The sequence below is a fragment of the Anomaloglossus baeobatrachus genome, chromosome 2 (assembly GCF_048569485.1).
Source record: "Anomaloglossus baeobatrachus isolate aAnoBae1 chromosome 2, aAnoBae1.hap1, whole genome shotgun sequence".
NCBI lineage: Eukaryota > Metazoa > Chordata > Amphibia > Anura > Aromobatidae > Anomaloglossus > Anomaloglossus baeobatrachus.
Window position 1 is genome coordinate 253014238 of NC_134354.1, and position 20537 is coordinate 253034774.

At 44.6% G+C, this 20537-nt stretch overlaps 1 protein-coding gene across 3 annotated transcripts in view; it reads left to right on the plus strand.

Moving 5' to 3' along the window:
* Positions 1–20537, plus strand: part of AHCYL1 (adenosylhomocysteinase like 1) — a 78140-nt gene that overhangs the window by 40163 nt on the left and 17440 nt on the right. For all 3 annotated transcript variants that reach the window (XM_075335747.1, XM_075335745.1, XM_075335746.1), the window contains exons 8-10: positions 2847–2963; positions 9788–9851; positions 15592–15680. In XM_075335747.1, the coding sequence (XP_075191862.1) occupies positions 2847–2963; positions 9788–9851; positions 15592–15680 (270 nt within the window). The remainder of the gene's footprint in view (positions 1–2846; positions 2964–9787; positions 9852–15591; positions 15681–20537) is intronic.

Below are 20537 nucleotides of genomic sequence, written 5' to 3' on the forward strand. Positions count from 1 at the left end.
AACCCCGACCCAATCTCTGACTTATCTTGGCATGGAGTTTCATACTCTCTCAGCGATAGTGAAGCTTCCACTGGACAAGCAGTGCTCGCTACGGACTGGAGTGCAATCTCTCCTTCAGAGCCAGTCGCACTCACTGAGGCGCCTCATGCATTTCCTAGGAAAGATGGTAGCAGCAATGGAGGCAGTCCCGTTCGCGCAATTTCATCTGCGCCCTCTACAATGGGACATTCTACGCCAATGGGATGGGAAATCGACGTCCCTCGACAGGACTGTCTCCCTCTCTCAGACTGCCAAGGACTCTCTGCGTTGGTGGCTTCTCCCACCTCATTGTCACAGGGAAAGTCGTTCCTTCCCCCGTCCTGGGCAGTGGTCACGACGGATGCGAGCCTATCAGGGTGGGGAGCGGTGTTTCTCCACCACAGGGCTCAGGGGACGTGGACTCAGGAAGAGTCCACCCTGCAGATCAATGTTCTGGAAATCAGAGCAATCTATCTTGCCCTGCGAGCCTTCCAACAATGGCGGGAAGGCAAGCAGATTCGGATTCAGTCGGACAATTCCACGGCGGTGGCGTACATCAACCACCAAGGGGGAACACGCAGTCGCCAAGCTTTTCAAGAAGTCCAGCGGATTTTGACGTGGGTGGAAAGCAGAGCGTCCACCATATCCGCAGTTCACATCCCAGGCGTGGAAAACTGGGAAGCAGACTTTCTCAGTCGCCAGGGCATGGACGCAGGAGAATGGTCCCTTCACCCGGACGTGTTTCAGCAGATCTGTTGCCGCTGGGGGACGCCGGACGTCGATCTGATGGCGTCACGGCACAACAACAAGGTCCCAGTTTTCATGGCACGGTCTCACGATCACCGAGCACTGGCGGCAGACGCCTTGGTTCAGGATTGGTCGCAATTCCGACTCCCCTATGTGTTCCCACCTCTAGCATTGTTACCCAGAGTTCTCCGGAAAATCAGGTCCGACTGCCATCGAGCCATACTCGTCGCTCCAGATTGGCCAAGAAGGTCGTGGTACCCGGATCTGTGGCATCTCACGGTAGGCCAACCGTGGACACTACCAGACCGTCCAGATTTGCTGTCTCAAGGGCCGTTTTTCCATCTGAATTCTGCGGCCCTGAACCTGACTGTGTGGCCATTGAGTCCTGGATCCTAGCGGCCTCAGGTTTATCTCATGAAGTTGTTGCCACAATGAGACAGGCTAGAAAACCATCCTCAGCTAAGATCTATCACAGGACGTGGAAGATATTCTTAGCGTGGTGCTTGGCTCAAGGGTTTTCTCCCTGGCCATTTGCATTGCCAATTTTTCTTTCCTTCCTGCAGTCTGGGTTGGAAAAAGGTTTGTCGCTTAGCTCTCTTAAGGGTCAAGTCTCCGCGCTATCCGTATTCTTTCAGAAGCGCTTGGCACGGCTTTCTAAAGTACGCACGTTTCTCCAAGGAGTTTGTCATATCGTTCCTCCTTACAGACGGCCATTGGAACCCTGGGATCTGAACAAGGTTCTCATTGCTCTCCAGAAGCCGCCTTTCGAGCCTTTGAAAGAGGTTTCCCTTTCTCGGCTTTCACAAAAGGTAGTTTTTCTTGTGGCGGTCACGTCTCTTCGAAGAGTGTCCGAGCTAGCGGCGTTATCTTGCAAATCTCCCTTCCTGGTGTTTCACCAAGACAAGGTAGTACTGCGTCCAATTCCAGAGTTTTCTCCCAAGGTGGTTTCTTCCTTTCATCTCAATCAGGATATCACTTTGCCATCTTTGTGTCCGCATCCAGTTCACCAATTTGAAAAGGGTTTACATCTGTTGGACCTGGTGAGAGCACTCAGGATTTACATTTCTCGCACGGCGTCCCTACGCCGTTCTGATGCGCTCTTTGTCCTAGTCGCTGGTCAGCATAAGGGATCGCAAGCTTCCAAATCCACCCTGGCGCGGTGGATCAAGGAACCAATTCTTCACACATACCGTTCTGCTGGGCTTCCGATTCCATCTGGACTGAAGGCCCATTCTACCAGAGCCGTGGGTGCGTCCTGGGCATTGCGGCATCAGGCTACGGCTCAGCAAATGTGCCAGGCGGCTACCTGGTCGAGTCTGCACACGTTTACCAAACACTATCAAGTGCATACCTACGCTTCGGCAGATGCCAGCCTAGGTAGACAGGTCCTTCAGGCGGCGGTGGCCCACCTGTAGGAAGAGGCTGTCTGACAGCCCGTTCATGTGGTATCTTTTTACCCACCCAGGGACTGCTTTTGGACGTCCCACTGTCTGGGTCTCCCAATTAGGAGCGAAAAAGAAGAAGGGAATTTTGTTTACTTACCGTAAATTCCTTTTCTTCTAGCTCCAATTGGGAGACCCAGCACCCGCCCTATTTGTTCTTAGGGTTTCGTTTTTCGGGTGCACATGTTGTTCATGTTGTTTCTTAAGTTCTCCGATCTCGTTATCGGATTGAATTTGTTTTTGAAACTGTTATTGGCTTTCCTCCTTCTTGCTTTGGTACTAAAACTGAGGAATCCGTACTCCTACGGGAGGGTGTATAGCCAGAAGGGGAGGGGCCTTACACTTTTAAGTGTAGTTCTTTGTGCGGCCTCCAGAGGCAGTAGCTATACACCCACTGTCTGGGTCTCCCAATTGGAGCTAGAAGAAAAGGAATTTACGGTAAGTAAACAAAATTCCCTTCTTTCTACTAAAAAGTGATTGTCCAAAGTAAACAACCCCTTTAATTTCCAAGATGATTTCCCTGCTTGTGAAATGGTATTATTTTATATATTGCTATATCTGTATCTCTTAAATAAAATGAACCAGAAAATGTTATATACTTTAGAACTATATTCCAATATACCTTATATATTTTTACAGCCTGTACCAGCTATCCAAGGCTGGTAAGCTTTGTATTCCTGCCATGAACGTGAATGATTCTGTCACTAAACAGAAATTCGACAATTTGTACTGTTGTCGTGAGTCGATACTGGACGGGTAAGAAATTTGTGATGGTACATGCTGGTAATCCCAGTAACTGTCAAGTAGTACTATATTGTGCACCTAAAGAAACTGCTCTTTGAAGATTGTCCACATTTTCATACTTGAGGGGTTAGTGTACTCATATGTAGAAGGACCTAGAATACCCCAGAAGTGGATACAAATATTGACAATGCCTTTTTTCTGTGGTCCCCCTGTTGTGCTGGTGCTGCTTCCCTTTTTAGAACTTTTGGAGAAGATTTGTGAAGAATGGCGTAGCGCATGCTGGCACTATAGCAGTCTTGATGAGTACAAAAGTCACGGAATCATCAAGAGGCGCACAAGTGGTTTTTCTTCAGAAAGAAGTTTTGTTATGCATTGAAACGTGTTGACATATTGTATTCTTACATCCAGGTCTCTGGAATTCCTTTCGATATTCTTGGCAGCACAGATTAAAACCCCTTTTTTCCTGATAGTTAAACATTGAAAAGTAGTAACACAAGAAATAAAGCTGTATAGTTATGACCCTCATCATTGTAGTGTAGAGGCTAGCTCACTGGGTGTCATGGGGAAAGTGATTGTTCTCCTTTGGGCTATATCACACATCCGTGCACTTCGGTCCGATGTCGGATAGCAATTCATGGACTGGCCGCGAGTCTCCAGACCTGAGCGTGACACTTTCATAGAAATATATGAAGCTTTCCTGCTCGAGATAGGAGAACCATGGCCAGTCCGTGCATTGTGATCCAGCATTGGACCGAAGTGCATGAACAGAGCCATTAACCAGGACAACACCAGGCCATCTTCCCGCACTTTTTTTTTTTATGTACATACTGTTGAAAGAGCTATGAAAAGAATTCTCGTTTGTATATTTAAATATTTTTTGCATCTATTTCTAGTGATACAGGGGGCATAATTTTTTATATTATTTTCATATTTTCTTTGTTTTTTTTGGGTGATCTCAGGCGATACTGATGGGGAAATAAAGGAAATATGTGTCTGTTTCCCATTTTTGTCCACAAAAGACCATTGAAATACATTTTAAATTTGCTATAGCTGTAGAGATGGAGGCTATGCAAAAATTTACTAAACTAAACAAGAGGTTCTTAGTTTAAAGGGTTTGTCCAATCTAATATAAGTCTGCAGTCACTCTATGCAGTCCGTAGCATTAAAGCTGCGGCGCCATGCACCAACCACTGCTACTATGGCAGTGGACCAACATTCCTCCAATATGAACTAAGTGTTTTTAATTAGCAGGAGACTCCAAGAGGGGTTCCACATATTTTCTGCTCTCAGCTAACAGTTTGAGAACCTATGGAAGGTTCATCTTTTAAGTTCCCTTCACTTGGTGTTGGTTTTGTGTGGCGGTTAATGATTCTGTGCCTCTGGGTCAGTGTGCCCTCGCCCTATGGGGACTTTACCTTGCAGTATGGGTTCTCTTGGGCACCCGGTCGCTCCTCCTGCTGGTGCACTGTGGCAGTGGATAGTGAATGGCGCCAAACCTTTTAGGTTAGGGTTCAACTGAGAAGTTCTCTTTGAAATTTCAGTGGGCTAAATACAGTCTGATCAGAATGTTAGCTAAGAACCTCATGTTGAGTCTTGTAAATTTTTGCCTAGCGATTAGATCAATGTATAATTTTTGGATGTATGGTCCATGTCTTTCTCTACAGTTATACAGTATATCACAAAAGTGAGTACACCCCTCGCTTTTTGTAAATATTTTATTACATGTTTTCTTGGGACAACACTGAAGATCTGACACTGATGCAATGTAAAGTAGTCAGTGTACAGCTTGTATAACAGTGTAAATTTGGTGTGCCCTCTAACTCAACACACAGCCATTAATGTCTAAACCGCTGGCAACACAAGTGAGTACACTGGTAAGTGAAAATGGTCAACTTTTGCCAAAGTGTCAATTGTGTGGCCACCATTATTTTCATTCACTGTCTTAACTCTCTTAGGCATGAAGTTCACAAGAGCTTTACAAGAGCCACTGGAATCCTCTTCCACTCCTCCATAATGACATCATGGACCTGGTGGATGTTAGAGACCTTGCACTCCTCCACCTAGATGTGCAATAGTCTTTAGGTCTAGAGACATGCTTGTCCAGTCCAGCACCTTTAGCCTCAGTTGTATATCAAGGCAGTGGAGGCCTTGGAGATATTTGGAGTCGTTATCATGTTGGTCCTTTGGACCAGTTTCTGAAGGGAGAGGATCATGGTGTGCTTCAGTTTGTCACAGTACATGTTGGCATTTATGGTTCCCTCAATGAACTGTAGCTCCCTACATCCGGCAGCACTCATGCAGCGCCAAACCATGACACTTCCACCTGCATTCTTGACTAGGTAAGATACACTTGTTTTTGTACTTCTCACATGGCTGCCGCCACATTAGCTTGACACATTTGAATCAAATAAGTTTATCTTTTTCTGATCAGACCACAGGACATGATTCCAGTAATCCATGTCCTTAGTCTTCTAGTCTTCAGCAAACTGTTTGCAGCTTTCTTGTACATAATCTTTAGAAGAGGCTTCCTTCTGTGACAAAAGCTATGCAGACTAATTTCATGCAGTGTGCAGTGTATAGTCTGAGCACTGACAGGCTGAACCCCCACCCCTGTAACCTCCACAGCAATGCTGGAAGGACTCATACGTCTATTTTAAAAAGACAACCTCTAGATATGACGCTGAACATGTGCACTCAACTTCTTTGGTTGACCATGGTGAGGCCTGTTCTGAGTGGAATCTGTCTTATCAAACCACTGTATGGTCTTGGCCACCATGCTGCAGCTCAGTTTCATGGCGTTGGCTATCTTCTTATAGCCTAGGTCATCCTTATGTATAGCAGCAATTCTTTTTTTCAGATCCTCATAGAATTATTTGCCATGAGGTGCCTGACACACAGAGTTTTTCTGAAAACTCGACAAGTGTCCTTGCGGCATCAGACGCTGTGCACACTACAGATTTTGACAAAAGAACAATCAAAGTTCAGCTCACCCCTTTTGAATGTATACTGAGTCCTCCTGCTGCTCGGAAAGGCAGGTACCGTCACCTGTAGCAATCATAGGAAGGAAAGGAAATTCTGGCGCTGCGGAGTGTATCAGCCATCACTCAGGATAAATTTCCAACTTGTTTATTGCTATTCATTAAAAAGTGAAGCATGTACAATATCTCCATACAAAAACTTCCAGCATGTAGAAAAAATGTTGACACTGTCAACATTTTTTCTACATGCTGGAAGTGTTTGTATGGAGATATTGTACATGCTTCACTTTTTAATGAATAGCAATAAACAAGTTGGAAATTCATCCTGAGTGATGGCTGATACACTCCGCAGCGCCAGAATTTCCTTTCCTTCCTACAGATTTTGCCACTCCACATTATGGTTTCTTTGATGTTTCTGAGTTAGGCTATGTGCGCACGTTGCATATTTACATGCAGATACGCTGCGATCTGCACCGCAGCGTAACTGCATGCATCCTGTGTCCCCAGCATAATCTCTGAAGATTATGCAGGAGCCGTACGCACGTGGCGTATTAGAGCGCAGCGCTTCGGCTGCTGCCCGAAGCACGCGTTCTAAGAAGTGACATGTCACTTCTTTTGTGCGTATTGGTTGTAATGTTGGTCTCTCTCTCTGTCTGTCGGTCTCTGTGTCTCCCTGTCGGTCGGTCTCTCTCTCTCTCTCTGTCGGTCTATCCCTCTCCCCCCTCTCTCATACTCACCGATCAGCTGCATGGCGTTCACACTGTGGCGGCTTCTCCTGCTTTTGAAAATGCCGGCCGCCCATTATTCAATCTCGTAATCCCTGCTTCCCCCGCCCACCGGCGCCTATGATTGGTTGCAGTCAGACACGCCCCCATGCTGAGTGACAGCTGTCTCACTGCAACCAATCACAGCCGCCGGTGGGCGGGTCTATGTAGTGCAGGAAAATAAATAAATAATAAAAAAAAAAACAGCGTGCGGTTCCCCCAATTTTGATACCAGCCAGGGTAAAGCCACACGGCTGAAGGCTGGTATTCTCAGAATGGGGAGCCCCACGTTATGGGGCGCCCCCCAGCCTAAAAATATCAGCCAGCAGCCGCCCGGAATTGCCACATGGATTAGATGCGACAGTCCCGGGACTGTACCCGGCTCATCCAGAACTGCCCTGGAGCGGTGGCAATCTGGGTAATGAGTTAATGGCAGCAGCCCATAGCTGCCACTAAGTCCTAGTTAATCGTTGCAGGCGTCTATGAGACACCCCCAATGATTAACCTGGTGAAAGTAAATAAACACAAACACCCGAAAAATCCTTTATTTGAAATAAAAGATAAAAACCACCCTCTTTCACCACTTTATTAAAATCCCCAAACACACCTCCAGGTCCGGCGTAATCCACGAGGTCCCGCGATACATCCAGCTCTGCTACATGAAGCTGACCGGAGCGGCAGTACAACACCGCCGCTCCTGTCCGCTCCATGCAGAAACTGAAGTGAGTCACGCTGTCAGCGGGGACGTCAATGAGGTAATGCCGGTGTGTGTGCGGTGATGATGAGGGCTGTAGTGTCGGGTTGTGTGCGGGGATGTGTGCGGGAATGTCGGGATGTGTGCGGGAATGTCGGGATGTGTGCGGGAATGTCGGGATGTGTGCGGGAATGTCGGGATGTGTGCGGGAATGTCGGGATGTGTGCGGGAATGTCGGGATGCGTGCGGGAATGTCGGGATGTGTGCGGGAATGTCGGGATGTGTGCGGGGATGTCGGCGGTATTGTCGGGATGTCGGCGGGGATGTAGGAGGTAATGTCAGGATGTGTGCGGGGATGTCGGCGGTAATGTCGGGATGTGTGCGGGGATGTCGGCGGTAATGTCGGGATGTGTGCGGGGATGTCGGCGGTAATGTCGGGATGTGTGCGGGGATGTCTGCGGTAATGTCGGGATGTGTGCGGGGATGACGGCGGTAATGTCGGGATGTGTGCGGGGATGTAGGTGGGGATGTCGGCGGTAATGTCGGGATGTGTGCGGGGATGTCGGCGGTAATGTCGGGATGTGTGCGGGGATGTGTGCGGGGATGTCGGGATGTGTGCGGGGATGTCGGGATGTGTGCGGGGATGTCGGCGGTAATGTGGGGATGTCGGGATGTGTGCGGGGATGTCGGGATGTGTGCGGGGGGATGTCGGTGGTAATGTCGGGATGTGTGCGGGGAAGTCTCTCAGGTTACCCGCGGCCACAGGTCTCGGGTGGAGGACTTGAGCTGGCCGCGGGTAACCTGAGTGACGGCACCCGTGATCGCGTGGCTCATTGCAGTCACTCAGATTTGCGGTCATAGGTGAGTCTTTCACCTGTGACCGCAAATCAAGCCGCGGCACACGGACAGAGCCGCACAATCACAATGAAGTCGGGTGAAGTTCACCCGAGTTCATTCTGATCGCGCGGCTGTCGCCCGCAGCCAGCCATGTGCTCTTTTTGACATTCCGGTCCCAGTCGTCTCTGCTGCAAGTCTATGGGGATGCAGCAGAGCCGAGTGGGACCGCACTGTCAAAAATGTGCGCTCTGGATGCTTTTCGCATGGCAGAGAAAGCATCCAGAACGCTTGAATTTTTCAGGAATGTGCGCATGTTGCAGCTTTTCGGCTGCGTTCTGAGACGCACATGCAGTGACTATTTACGCTGCGTAATAGAACGCAACGTGCGCACATAGCCTTACACAGTCCAGCTCAGGCATTAACCAGCTGTGTGCTCATTAATGGTCAGGCTAGCAAGTGTTAAACTCTGCTAGTCTGCTGGTTACCTCTGGGATCACATGTTGTTGGAACTGGAAATCTATCACAGTTACTTCCTGCCTTTTTAAGATGGTGGACTCTGTGTTCCCACGCTGACTATAGTCTTATGCTGTGTTGATCTGTGTGCTGTTGTGTCCCAGTCCTGCTGTTGATTGTGTTGCTTTGTGCTTGGTGTTCTGGAGAAACCCATTGTCTTGTTTTCTCCCTGCTCTTATTTTCCTCCTTATCTGTTATTATATTATACCTCTGTGTGAGCGTGCCGTAAGATAGAGTTTTGGTATTCCCTGTTTGTCTATCTCTGCTGGTGTTATTACACTCCTGTCCAGACACTCCCCTGGGGTTGGGGGAGTTGGCTATAAGATCAGGGCTGGTCAGGAGCAGGGCCAGGGCGGCGGCTCAGATATCCTCACCTTCAGAGGTAACTCTGACATAACGGGTAGCTAGGGACCCCTATCCTGAGGGCCAGTCTAGGAGCCCCTATCCTCTGTGCTCTCCCCATTCACTGTGACAGTGCTATGGTGAATGTCCAGTGACCAGTATCAGAGTGTGTGACTGATAACACCAACTTTAACACACCTGCTGCCCATTCACACCTGAGAACATGTAACACACTGATGAGTCACATGACATCGGGGAGGGAAAATTGCTAACTGGGCACAATTTGGCCATTTTCACTTAGGGGTGTACTCACTTTTGTTGCCAGTGGTGTAGACATTTTATGTCTGTGTTGGTTATTTAGAGGACACATCGAATTTACACTGTTATACAAGCTGTACACTGTGTCCTTTACATTGTATCAAAGTGTCAGATCTTCAGTGTTGTCCCATGAAAAGATCTAATAAAATATGTAAAAACATGTGAGGGGTGTACTTACTTTTGTGATATACTGTATGTTTGTGTTCCTTTGTTCACTATTCTAACTCAATAATTTAAATGGGCAAAGGAATAGAGGGTTGGCACTACAGGAAAATGTGTACAAGTACACAAATCTACATCCATCAGTACAGCATGCTACATGTGCATTTGTATTTATTGCACTTCTATTTTAGTTACTGGTCTTTTCATTTATTTCTCTTATGTCCACAGACTAAAAAGAAGCACAGATGTTATGTTTGGTGGAAAGCAGGTTATTGTATGTGGGTATGGAGAGGTGAGTGATGTATAATTCATTACATATATAATACAGTATATACAATATAACTACCCTGTACATGATATGGAGTACAGTCTGGGTCCATATTATCCACCATTTGGTGGTGACAAACAAGTAGTAAACCTCTAGAAGAAAATTGTAGTTTACATGCCACCATTCACTTAATCATATCATGTATTACAAAAACGGGAGTGAAATGAGGATAAAAATAACCAATTCTGCAGTTGTGTTTTCATTTACTTTTATCGGCTTTCTCTGTGTAATAAATATAACCTGATAACATGCTTCTCCAGGCCACTATGATTATTTTATACTTACATAGTTACATAGGTTGAAAAAAGACCTAGGTCCATCTAGTTCAACCTTCCTCCACCAATTCTAGATTTTGTCCCTAAGTCACTTATAACCAACAAGGTTGTGTTATCATCCAGCCCTTTTTTAAAAGCTGTTATAGTATCTGCCATTACTACCTCTTGTGGTAGGGCATTCCACAGTCTGACTGCTCTAACTGTAAAGAACCCTTACTTTAGTGGTTAAAGGTAAGATGTCGCGGTTTTTTTATTTTTGTACTAATAATAGTGATTATGGAATCTATTATTTTTAATACAAAATTAAATTTACTGTTATTTAGTTTTTATTTAATTCTATTTTTACTGGAACACCGAGGTCTACTCACGTCATTTATGGCAGTTCTCTGTGCATAAGAGACAGTTGTTGGGCTTCGACCCTATACTTAACACAAAGACCGCTTCTGCTGTGAGCTGAACACACCCCTGGGCTGTCCAGATCACAGCAGAGGGAGGAGATCACCGCCATCTTTGTGGACCTGACAGCGAATGCTGTGTGCTGCACTTTCCCCATGTCACCCGCTTGGGATGTGTGAGTACTGGTGCCAGGCCGCTGCTCCCACCTGCCCCCCTGCCACTACCCCCCCCCCCGCTGCTACCCTCTTCTCCCCCCCCGTTGCCTCTCCCCTCGCCGCCGCGACTCCCCCCTCTGCGCCGCCACCATTCCCCCTCCCCCCGTCGCTCCTATCTGCTCTCGTGTTCTCACCTCGTGTTATCGCTCCTACCAGCCAGTGGGGCACAGTATACTGAGGAGCGCAGAATACAGCTGGGGGCGCGGTATACAACGGAGCACAGAATACAGCAGAGTACAGTATACTGAGGAGCACAGAATACCGCAGAGCGCATTATACAGCGGGAAGTGCGGTATACAGAAGAGCGCAGTATACAGTGTGCAGTATACAGTGGTGCACTATGCTAGCCTTCCAGGGTCAGCGGTATCAGGGTCAGATTGGGACTATATAACTGAGTAGTTTTCTCTTGTTACTTGTCGATGCTCAATGGTCTCCTGTGTGTTAAGGACATTCTGTAACCAGCCCTGCTCACTACCAGAACTTTTCTCAGATAAGTGGTCTTTGTACCTCTGCTGTTTGTTTTCCACTTTCTTGTTGTTTTTTCTTCTTTGATACTAATGCTTGATTCCTATTTTGTCTGTGTGGAGTTCTTGGTGGAATGGGATCATTCCCTGCTGGGAGTGTTTGTATACTTAGCTCTATGATATTGCAAGGTATTGTGTTTGTCATGCTTGGTATTAATTCAGTCTCTCATCTATATTAGTGTTTTTGGATCCCAGTAACATCAGAGTGCTGATATAGTGCGGGAGAGGTTGTGTGACCTCAGGATTTTTCCATATCAGAAGTGCTGGTATATATTACAGTTTTTTACGGTTGCAGGCAGTGCTCCTTCCTATCCTTTCCTATAAAGACAGTTTGGGCCTCACCTTTGCTGAATCTGTCTTTTCTAGCTTTGTATTGTGTTTTTCTATATCACCGTAGTTTTTACATGTGGGGGCTATTTATCTATCTTTGGGGACTGCTCCGAGGCAGATTAGCTTTCTTATATCTCTATCTGTGAGAATATTTAGTTCTCCGGCTGTGTCGAGACGACTAGGTCATTATAGGCTCATCCCACGGCTACTTCTAGTTGTGTCATGATTAGGTCTGCAATCCGTTAAGGTTCCAGCCACTCTGTTACCATTTGGGATTCCACATTTTTTGATCCTCCTCGGTCGCTGAATCATAACAGTGGAGATTGGGTGCTGTGGTGGGGGCTGCGGTGGGGGCTGTGTGGAGCAGGATGGCAGGTGGATAAGATGCTCTGTTGGCAGTGCAGGCTTCAAATAATGGCGCCCAGAGTCGGTGCGTGCACAGATGGAGCTCGGCTCAAGATCTAATCTGCGCACGCGCCACCTAAGGCCCATTCATCTCTCAGTCCCATTGATTGAGCAGTGGACTTAAGGCCGCTTTACACGCTACGACATTGCTAATGCGATGTTGTTGGGGTCACGGAATTTGTGACGCACATAGCGATGTCGTTGTGTGTGACACCTATGAGCGATTTAGAATCGTCGCAAAAACGTTCAAAATCACTCATCGGTGACATGGGGTCCCTTTGTCAAATATCGCTGCTGCAGCGTGTACGATGTAGTTCGTCGCTCCTGCGGCAGCACACATCGCTCCTTGTGACGCCGCAGGAGTGAGGAACCTCACCTTACCTGCCGCCGCCCGCAATGCGGAAGGAAGGAGGTGGGCGGGATGTTACATCCCGCTCATCTCCGCCCCTCCGCTTTGATTGGGCGGCCGCACGGACCGCCCCCTTAGAAAAGAGGCGGTTCGCCGGTCACAGCGATGTCGCAGAGCAGGTAAGTAGTGTGACGGGTCTGGGCGATGTTGTGCACCACAGGCAGCGATTTGCCCGTGTCGCACAACCGATGGGGGCGGGTACCCACGCTAGCGATATCGGTACCGATATCGCAGTGTGTAAAGTGGCCTTTAATGAAAATGGGGTCCAAAGGTGGCGTGTGCACAGATGAGATCTCAGCTTGTCATTTAGCCGAGAGCTCAACCTGCACACGCTGTGACTTCAGTCGACATTTCTTTGAAGCCTGCACCGCCAACAGAGCACCAGTGACACCTACCGCACCGCCCTGCTCCACACATCCAGCACAGCCCCCACTGCAGCGCCTGCAGCATCGACCTACTCCTGCCTCCTGTGACCCTGCTCCTCTACCGCTCTCACCCCTTTGGTAAGACACCACCGGAGTTTAAGACAAACCCCCTTTTTTTTTTTTTTTATTTTTGTTTTAAACCTTTTGTATTTTTAAATTTGGGGTGCGTCCTATAGCCCAGTGCGTCTTATAAAAAAAATATACGGTAGATAGATATTCTGACTATTCATTTAATGTGTAATTAAATTTATTATTTTATTACATTATCCTAGAATTACAGCCCAACAACTGATTTTTTTTTTGATTTTTTTTTTTTGTCTTTACTTTTTTGGGAGTTCTGGTTTTTTTTTCCAGTCCTGGTACCCTGGTATACCCCACGTGACGTCCACTGTCAGTCACTGGACTCCACAGTATGCAACACAAGCCAATGACTGACAGCAGCAGTCACGTCGGAGTATACAGGACGTCACTGCGGCAGCTAAGGTGAACAGGAGATCAACTAGGGAGCATCGAGGATTGGCGCTGTAGCATCTGGTAGTCAAAGGGTAGAGGAAATAAAACAAGCAGCCAGCTCACTGCTTAATGTCTGTAGACCAAACTTGCCTATGAGCAAATGAAAATCTAGCAGCAGAGCCATGACTAAGGACATATTTGCCTGAAATGTGTAGGTTGGTGATAGAATTTTAATGTACATAAAATTAACTAGATGTTTTATAAGGATGTCTCCTTGCTGCTAGAATTTCCTTTTATATGAGTCGTATAAGGGTAAGTATATGTTATTTCATCATTTTCTATGTATTGTTACATCATGTGTGAATTTTTTGTAATTGTCTTGGACAACCCTTTTAATTATTGGTCGAAGACTAGTTCTACAACTTTTTAATATACTAATTAGTTGTTTAATTGGTCATTATTTTCCAGACATATGGTTGCTGTCAGTGAATGAGAAATCTGTAGTTTTAAACCCATAGGCCCTATTCTGCCTTCAGCTAAGAAGTTGACATCATGTTATATACGCTGAGCAATGCCGACAGTTTATTACAATGAATTTGTCTGGACTGAGGCTGAAGGAGGGGACAGAGACTGCAGATATCGTGGGACATTACAAGGTCACACAAGCCCTGATGTATGTGTTAGCAAAGGAGATGGGTATAATGTCATTATTTTAGGAAACCTACTGAATGAGAAGGGGTTGTCCGAGAAGTGGACAAAGCCTTTATTAACTAAAAAGATTTTGTCTCCTTGGTCAAGGACCTTCACAGGCACAGAAAAGTCAAAATGGAAAAGTGATTAAATGCAAAATCCAGCTATGACTGATCTGATGTATCATAGAAGGGTATAGGAAGGTCATATTGGAAGACGTTGTGAGCTCAGACCAGCAGTGATTTCCAGAAAGAATAGTGGTGGCTTTCTATAGACTTCCTGAATTCTTGTGCTACATATAGTAGATCTAAGATGTTTATACACCACTGATAAAATGGCAGGAATTTGTCATGTAAAAAAATCATACCAAAAAGAGTCATTTCAAATTGTTTTCCACCTTTAATGTCAAGCATAATCTGTACAATTTATATGTAAAAATAAATTAAATCTTTTCTGGTGGAAAAGGAAAAATAAAGATCTAACATAATGTAGTTGTATTAATATGCACTCTTAAACTAATACTTTGTTGAAGTTACCTTTGAATTTATGACTGCAATCAGTCTTTTTAGGTAGACGTCTGTCAGTATAACACATCTAGAATTGTCAGTATTTGCCCACTCTTCCATGTAGTAGTGCTCCAAATTTGTCGGAATCCGAGATCATCTTTTTTGTACAGCCCTCTTCAGATCACCCACAGATTTTCAACTGATTTCAGGTTTCGGCCATTTCAAAACTTTGATCCTCTTCTGACGAAGCCATTCTTTTGTTAATTTGGAGATATGCTCAGAATCGTTGATGTGCTGAAATGTGAAATTCCTTTTTATCATCAGCCTTTTTAGTAGATGGCTGAAAGTTTTGATGCAAACGTACTGATATTTGGGAACTAAAGTCCCAGTTCAAGCTGCCAAAAAAATAGCTCTGAAGCATAATGTTGTATCACCTATGATTCAAGGTTTGTATGGTGTTCTTTTGGTGATGCGTTGTGTTGACTTTGCACCAAACATGCCTTTTAAAATTATGGCCAAAATTTTCAAGCTTGGTCTCATCACAGCTTAACACATTTTCCCACATGCTTTGGAAGACTTGTTGGCGGTTCTGGCAAAACATAGCTGGGTATGGATATTATTTATTTATTTTCTTATAAGAAAAGGCGTCTACCTTGCCATCCTACCCCACAGGCCAGACATGAAGAATATGGGAGATTGTCACGTTTGGTACATAATCAGTACTTGCCAGAAATTCCTGCAATTTAATGTTATTTAGGCTTCTTAGCAGCCTTGAAACATTTTTCTTGGCTTTTCATCAGCTTTTGAGGGGTAATGTCACTGTTGTGCCAAATTTAAACTACTTCTTAATGACAGTCTTCAGGGTGTTCCATAATATATCTAATGCCTTGGAAATGTTTTTGTATCTCTCCCCTATTAACGTTCAACAGTGAGATCTCTTTGCTATGTTGTAAGCTGTTTATGGATCATGGCTTTTGCTGTAAAAAGCAACTAAGAAAATGTCATTATCTGTCTGCCTAATAGACAACGTGTACACACATGCATCTGTACAATTATTATTTGTCTTTCCCGTACAGGTTGGAAAAGGATGTTGTGCAGCTCTAAAGGCGCTAGGTGCCATTGTGCATGTCACAGAGATTGACCCTATCTGTGCTCTGCAAGCTTGGTAAGAGGTGGTGGGCTCTCATAATATAAATAGCTGGAAACATTTTAATTTTTTTTAATTTTAATACAATTGATCTACATCACCTGTAAGTTTGGTCATTTGGTTGCTCTAAGCTGGGTTTCTACTAACAAAACTCATTAATCTTTCTTTGAAATTATTATTTTTAAGGTTGACAGATATAAATGACATTTCTCTCTACCCATAGTATAAACATTGTCCATGGTACCATTTCTATTTAATAAAGGCTCACAACCTTTTTTGGTTCAAGGGCCATATGTCAAATTGAAGCAACTCCAAAGGTTGCAATAAAACTTGGATATTAGGGTGTATTACCTTTTCAGACGTTTATGCCATATTAAAAATATAGTATATGCCATAAATGTCTAATATGTGGTAGTTACTTAGACAGAACTACCACCTTTCAGGAGTAAATAGGTCCACTTTCTACCATTCGCATTCAAGAAAGACATTTTAGACATCAAGACATTTTAGCAAGACACTGAAACAGTTAAGTGCTTACCTTCTCCACATATAGCAAGGGGAACTCCTAGATGTCCACACAGTGCACTATTAATGATTACCGATGCTTAAGGTGTTACCAACAACTCCTGCCTTGGGAATTTCCTGTGAGCAGCCACCTGACACTGTCAAGCATATCTGTGACCAGGTGGTTGAAGGCCACACTGAAGGGCATCGATGGGCGCAGGTTGTGTACTTATGATAAAAATATTGTCTGTGATAGCTATCTTTTAAGACCGTGTTTCTTAATTCCAGTTCTGAAGTACTTTCAACAGGTCATGATCTGAGTTCCAGTGTTGGGCAACAGTATTGGCATCATATGATATCTCCTCTGAAATAAACTGTTTAGTGAAACATCTTGGATATATAAAAATTTCATAAATTTGACACAAAAGTAAATAAATAAACTTGGCAATAAAAATGGATACAAAATTGAAGGCCATGTCATGACACAATGGTACCTTTTGTTAAGTTTGTAACAAAGGGCAAAATTAGACTGATGCATGATTAATTAGAATTTAAACCTTTCCATGACTTATCTTTGCGCACTTGAGCTTAAAGAGGTCAGTTACTTATTCTTGTTAGTACAACCTTCTTCACAAACTGACCTGCACTTCTGTCCAGCAAATGGCTCCTGATAGAAGATTACGCAACCAGACTAGTCAATCAGCCTCCTCCAATTGTAAAGCACCTTACATGGAATAGCTGCTTTTCTGCTTGAAGAAGCTGATGGACCCGTCTGCTTATATGCTCCTCCATCTGCAGCAATGTTTGGGTAGTTGGTGAGAAAAGCTGCGCTAAAAAAGTGTCCAACCCCTTTAATAAGACTATGAATGGTGACTTTGATGTTTAAAAAAGCCAGTTTCATTCTCTGTTCTTTGTTCGTAAAACAAGATTGCTATGTGAGCAGACCAAAAATGCTACCAAGCACAAGTAGTCTACAAGGCTAACGCCAAAGATCTTAGAATCTAAGGCTCCTTTCACATTGCGTTTTACCTTCCGCTCACAAACTCTTATCAAGATGTTTGCTGCTCGTGGAAAAGTCAAGAGCCTACCAGGACATGGCTGAAAGAAGAAATTTGATATGAGGACCCTATGAAAGGAAGCTGATTAGAAATGGCAATGAAACCAGATATAAGTTCTAAAGAACTTCAGATTAAGCTGAAGAATCTGGAGTGATGGTTTCAACCTGTAATATATGGCACACAGTGAAATATTGATGTGTAAAGGCCCGGGAGGACCCCAATGCATAAAACAGAAATGAAAAGAGCCACTGAAGTCTACCAAAATTTTTATAGACAATCTTTCTAGGAAAAATCTTCCTAGAGAGATGATGAAATGAAGCCTATAGAGAAGATTGCATCTTATATATAGTGAAACATGATGAAGGATCCATTGTGTTCTGTGGTGGATCCATAGTGTTCTGTGGTGGCTTTGCAGCCTATGGGACTTTTAGCCTTGAATATGTTATAAGAATAATGAGATCAGATGATTATCAGAGCATTTGAGAGTTAAAGGTGCTCTGCACTGGTTTACAGTTCTGATCTCAATCCACTTGAACAACTTTGGAGAAAACTAAATTTTACAAATATTCCTGGACAATTGTAGTGGAAGAAGCTACCAAATGGAGGGTGCAAGAAGATCAGACAGGTATAAAAATGTTTGGAGGCTGTCGTGGTTCAAACAGGTATTATGGAAGGGATTCTATAATCGTGTCCATGTCTTATACTATGTTCCTTATTTTTTTTAAATGTAAACCGTACCAAGCTTCATTAAAGCTGTGTGTATGCTGTTAACCTTTTTAATGGACACGCTATAAAATATTCTAATGACACATAATTAGTATGTATCCATTTATTTCTGGAGAAACTTTGCTTTTTATAATTAAAGGGAACCTGTCACCAGTTTTTTGCCCTATAAGCTGCGGCAACCATCAGTGGGCTCTAATATACAGCATTCTAACATGAACATGCTGTATATAAGAGCCCAGGCCGCTGTGTACAACATAAAAAACACTTTATAATACTCACTTAAACTGGTTGCTGTGCTAGATGTGGCTCAAATGGGCATCTTCGTCCTCCGGTGCCGGCACCGCCTCGTTCAGCCATCTTTGTCGCCGCCTCTGTCATTCTTCTGAAGCTGCGGTGCATGACGTGTCCGACGGTCATACACACTCTCCGGCATTCAGGTCCTGAGCAGGCGCACTTTGATCTGCCCTGAGCAGAGCAGATGAAAGTATTGTAGTGCGCATGTACAGGACTGGCAAGGGTGTATGACGTAGATGCATCTTGCACCGTGGCTCCAGAAGAAGGAGGAGAAAGATGGCCAATAGAGGAGGCGCCGGCACCGAGGAAGAAGACGACCATCTGAGCCACATCCACCGCAGTGACCGGTTTAGGTGAGTATTATAAAGTGTTTTTTATGTTCTACACAGCGGCCTGGGCTCTTATATACAGCATGTTAGAATGCTGTATATAAGAGCCCACTGGTGGTTGCCGCAGCTTATAGGGTAAAAAACTGGTGACCGGTTCCCTTTAAGCATCATTGGTGCCAATAATGTTCTCCACATCTGAAGAAAACAAGATTTGTTAGTGGAATAGGGATACTTCTGTTGAAAAACACAAGGTTTTATCTATTTTATAGTGCATTCACACCCTATACAATTTTATATACCTTGTATGTGAATTGGTAAGTAATAAGTTAGAGGGTCCAGAAATAGATTTTACTTCAAGCTTCTACTCAATCCAGAATTGTGAAGAGCAAAAATTGCACACCTAAGATTGCATCCATTTTGATAGTCCAGTGTGAGTAGAAAAGAAATCAAAACATTCATTTTACTACACATTAGCACTTAAAGGAGACTTCTGCTGACAATCCTTATTTAGTAGAAGAGACCTTTGACAATTAGCTAACCACAAAGTCCACCTCCCTGGGACCCCCATTATCTGTTCACAAATCTGTTAGTAAAACCCCGATTCATCAAGACTGGTCTTCATGAAGGGATGTGTAAGAGTCAGGCGCTCCTGATTCATTTAGAGAGGCATGCCTCTTAATAAATCTGGTGCATCTGAAGTACTGTGCGCTTGCGTGCACTTAGCCACAAATCTTAGAGACTGGAGTAAGATTTCTGGCTTAAAATCATGAATTAGACAAGTAGTGGCTTCATGCCTCGTTCCGACCTTGCCCTATCCCAGCTGCACCCATTATGGAGGAGCTGGCCAAAACTGTTGTGAAACGCTAAAAATCACAACAATTTTGGAAAGCTCGAGTTGCACAAAAATATTGCAAGTTATCAAAGTGTTTTATGCCAGAAATCTGGTGAAAATACTTAGATGAATCAGGGCTTAAGTGTTCAGATTCCTACAGCTCCACCACAAGGGAAAATTAAAGAAGCTCTCCCATGAAGATTTTTTTTTTTTTTTCACTAAACCTGTGCACATTTGTATATAGTACAGTGTGTGTATCATGCTAACTGATTTGCCTCTTTCTCTGTTATTCAGCAGCGTTCTTCTCCTCTACTGAGTGATGTCATCTCTCTTCAGACTATTCGACTAAATGTTATATGTGTGAGTCGGAAGTCTCTTATACAATAGAAGTCTATAGAGCTTCATTCTGATACTCCATAGATTGTAAAAGCCACTTATAGTTCATACAGAGCGTGGTGTTAACCGGAGAGTCAGAATAGCAGCGATGTCACTGAGAAGAGGAGCAGAAAAGTGCTGGAACCCGGAGGAGGTGAGTATTTTATCACACTACACTACATGCAAATATATACAGGTTTAGGTAAAAAAAAAAAAAAAGCTTAATGAGAGGGTTTCTCTAAAGAGGTTATCCACTATTTTTACATTGTTGGCCTATCCTTAAGATAGGTCATCAATGTCTGACTGGCCGGGGTCTGACACCATACACCATGCACCCCTGGCAATCAGCTGTTTTCAGTGCCACCAGCGGCAGCAGTCAGACAGAGATGTTCAGTTCTGGAGCATACCCATCAACTGATAGCATCCGTGGCCGGGTACTGCACATCTGCCTCCAAATCAATAGGTGGTGGATGTGCAGTACCCGACCGCTATCAGTTGAAGGGGTAGCTCTGGAACGGAGCATTTCCTGCTGCCAGCACCGAAAACAGCAGATCATCGAGGGTGTAGAATGACAGACACCGGGCTGATCAGACCTTGATGACCTATCCTAAGAATAGACCATCAATGTAAAAGTAGTGGACAACCCCTTTAAGCAGAACAGTGAACATTCAAATCCATGGATTGCCTGTGTGTTGCAGGACAGTACAAGTCCTCCAGAGTGAGAGATGCTCTCTAACTGCACTCAACTGGTCAAGAA